The 244-nt window shown below is 66.4% G+C and overlaps 1 protein-coding gene across 1 annotated transcript in view; it reads right to left on the reverse strand.

The window, feature by feature from the left end:
* Positions 1 to 94, reverse strand: part of LOC104489946 (cholesterol side-chain cleavage enzyme, mitochondrial) — a gene marked incomplete at both ends in the record, with an annotated part of 3,508 nt that extends 3,414 nt beyond the window's left edge. The window contains one exon of the mRNA XM_010132167.1: positions 1 to 94. This exon is cut by the window's left edge and continues 10 nt beyond it. Coding sequence (XP_010130469.1) covers positions 1 to 94 — 94 coding nt within the window.
* Positions 95 to 244: the final 150 nt, after the last annotated feature.

The following is a 244-nucleotide window of genomic DNA, read 5'->3' on the forward strand; positions in this document are numbered from 1 at the left end:
GAAGCGCTCGGGCAGCGTCCCCTCCGCCTGGAAGAGGGTGGCAGCATCCCGGGGGCTGATGATGTTCACGCTCTCGTAGACACCCAGCTTCTCCCTGTCAGGGTGAGGAAGGGGTCAGCCCCTCCGTCGCCCCGCAGCCCCTCACCTCCTCAGATCAACACCCAAATCCACCACCCCCTGCTTCGTCCCCCCTAAAATCCTGCCTGCAGGACCCGTCCCAGGCGATGCAGCGGCTCAGCAGCCG

This window comes from Buceros rhinoceros, unplaced genomic scaffold (genome assembly GCF_000710305.1).
Source record: "Buceros rhinoceros silvestris isolate BGI_N320 unplaced genomic scaffold, ASM71030v1 scaffold30592, whole genome shotgun sequence".
NCBI lineage: Eukaryota > Metazoa > Chordata > Aves > Bucerotiformes > Bucerotidae > Buceros > Buceros rhinoceros.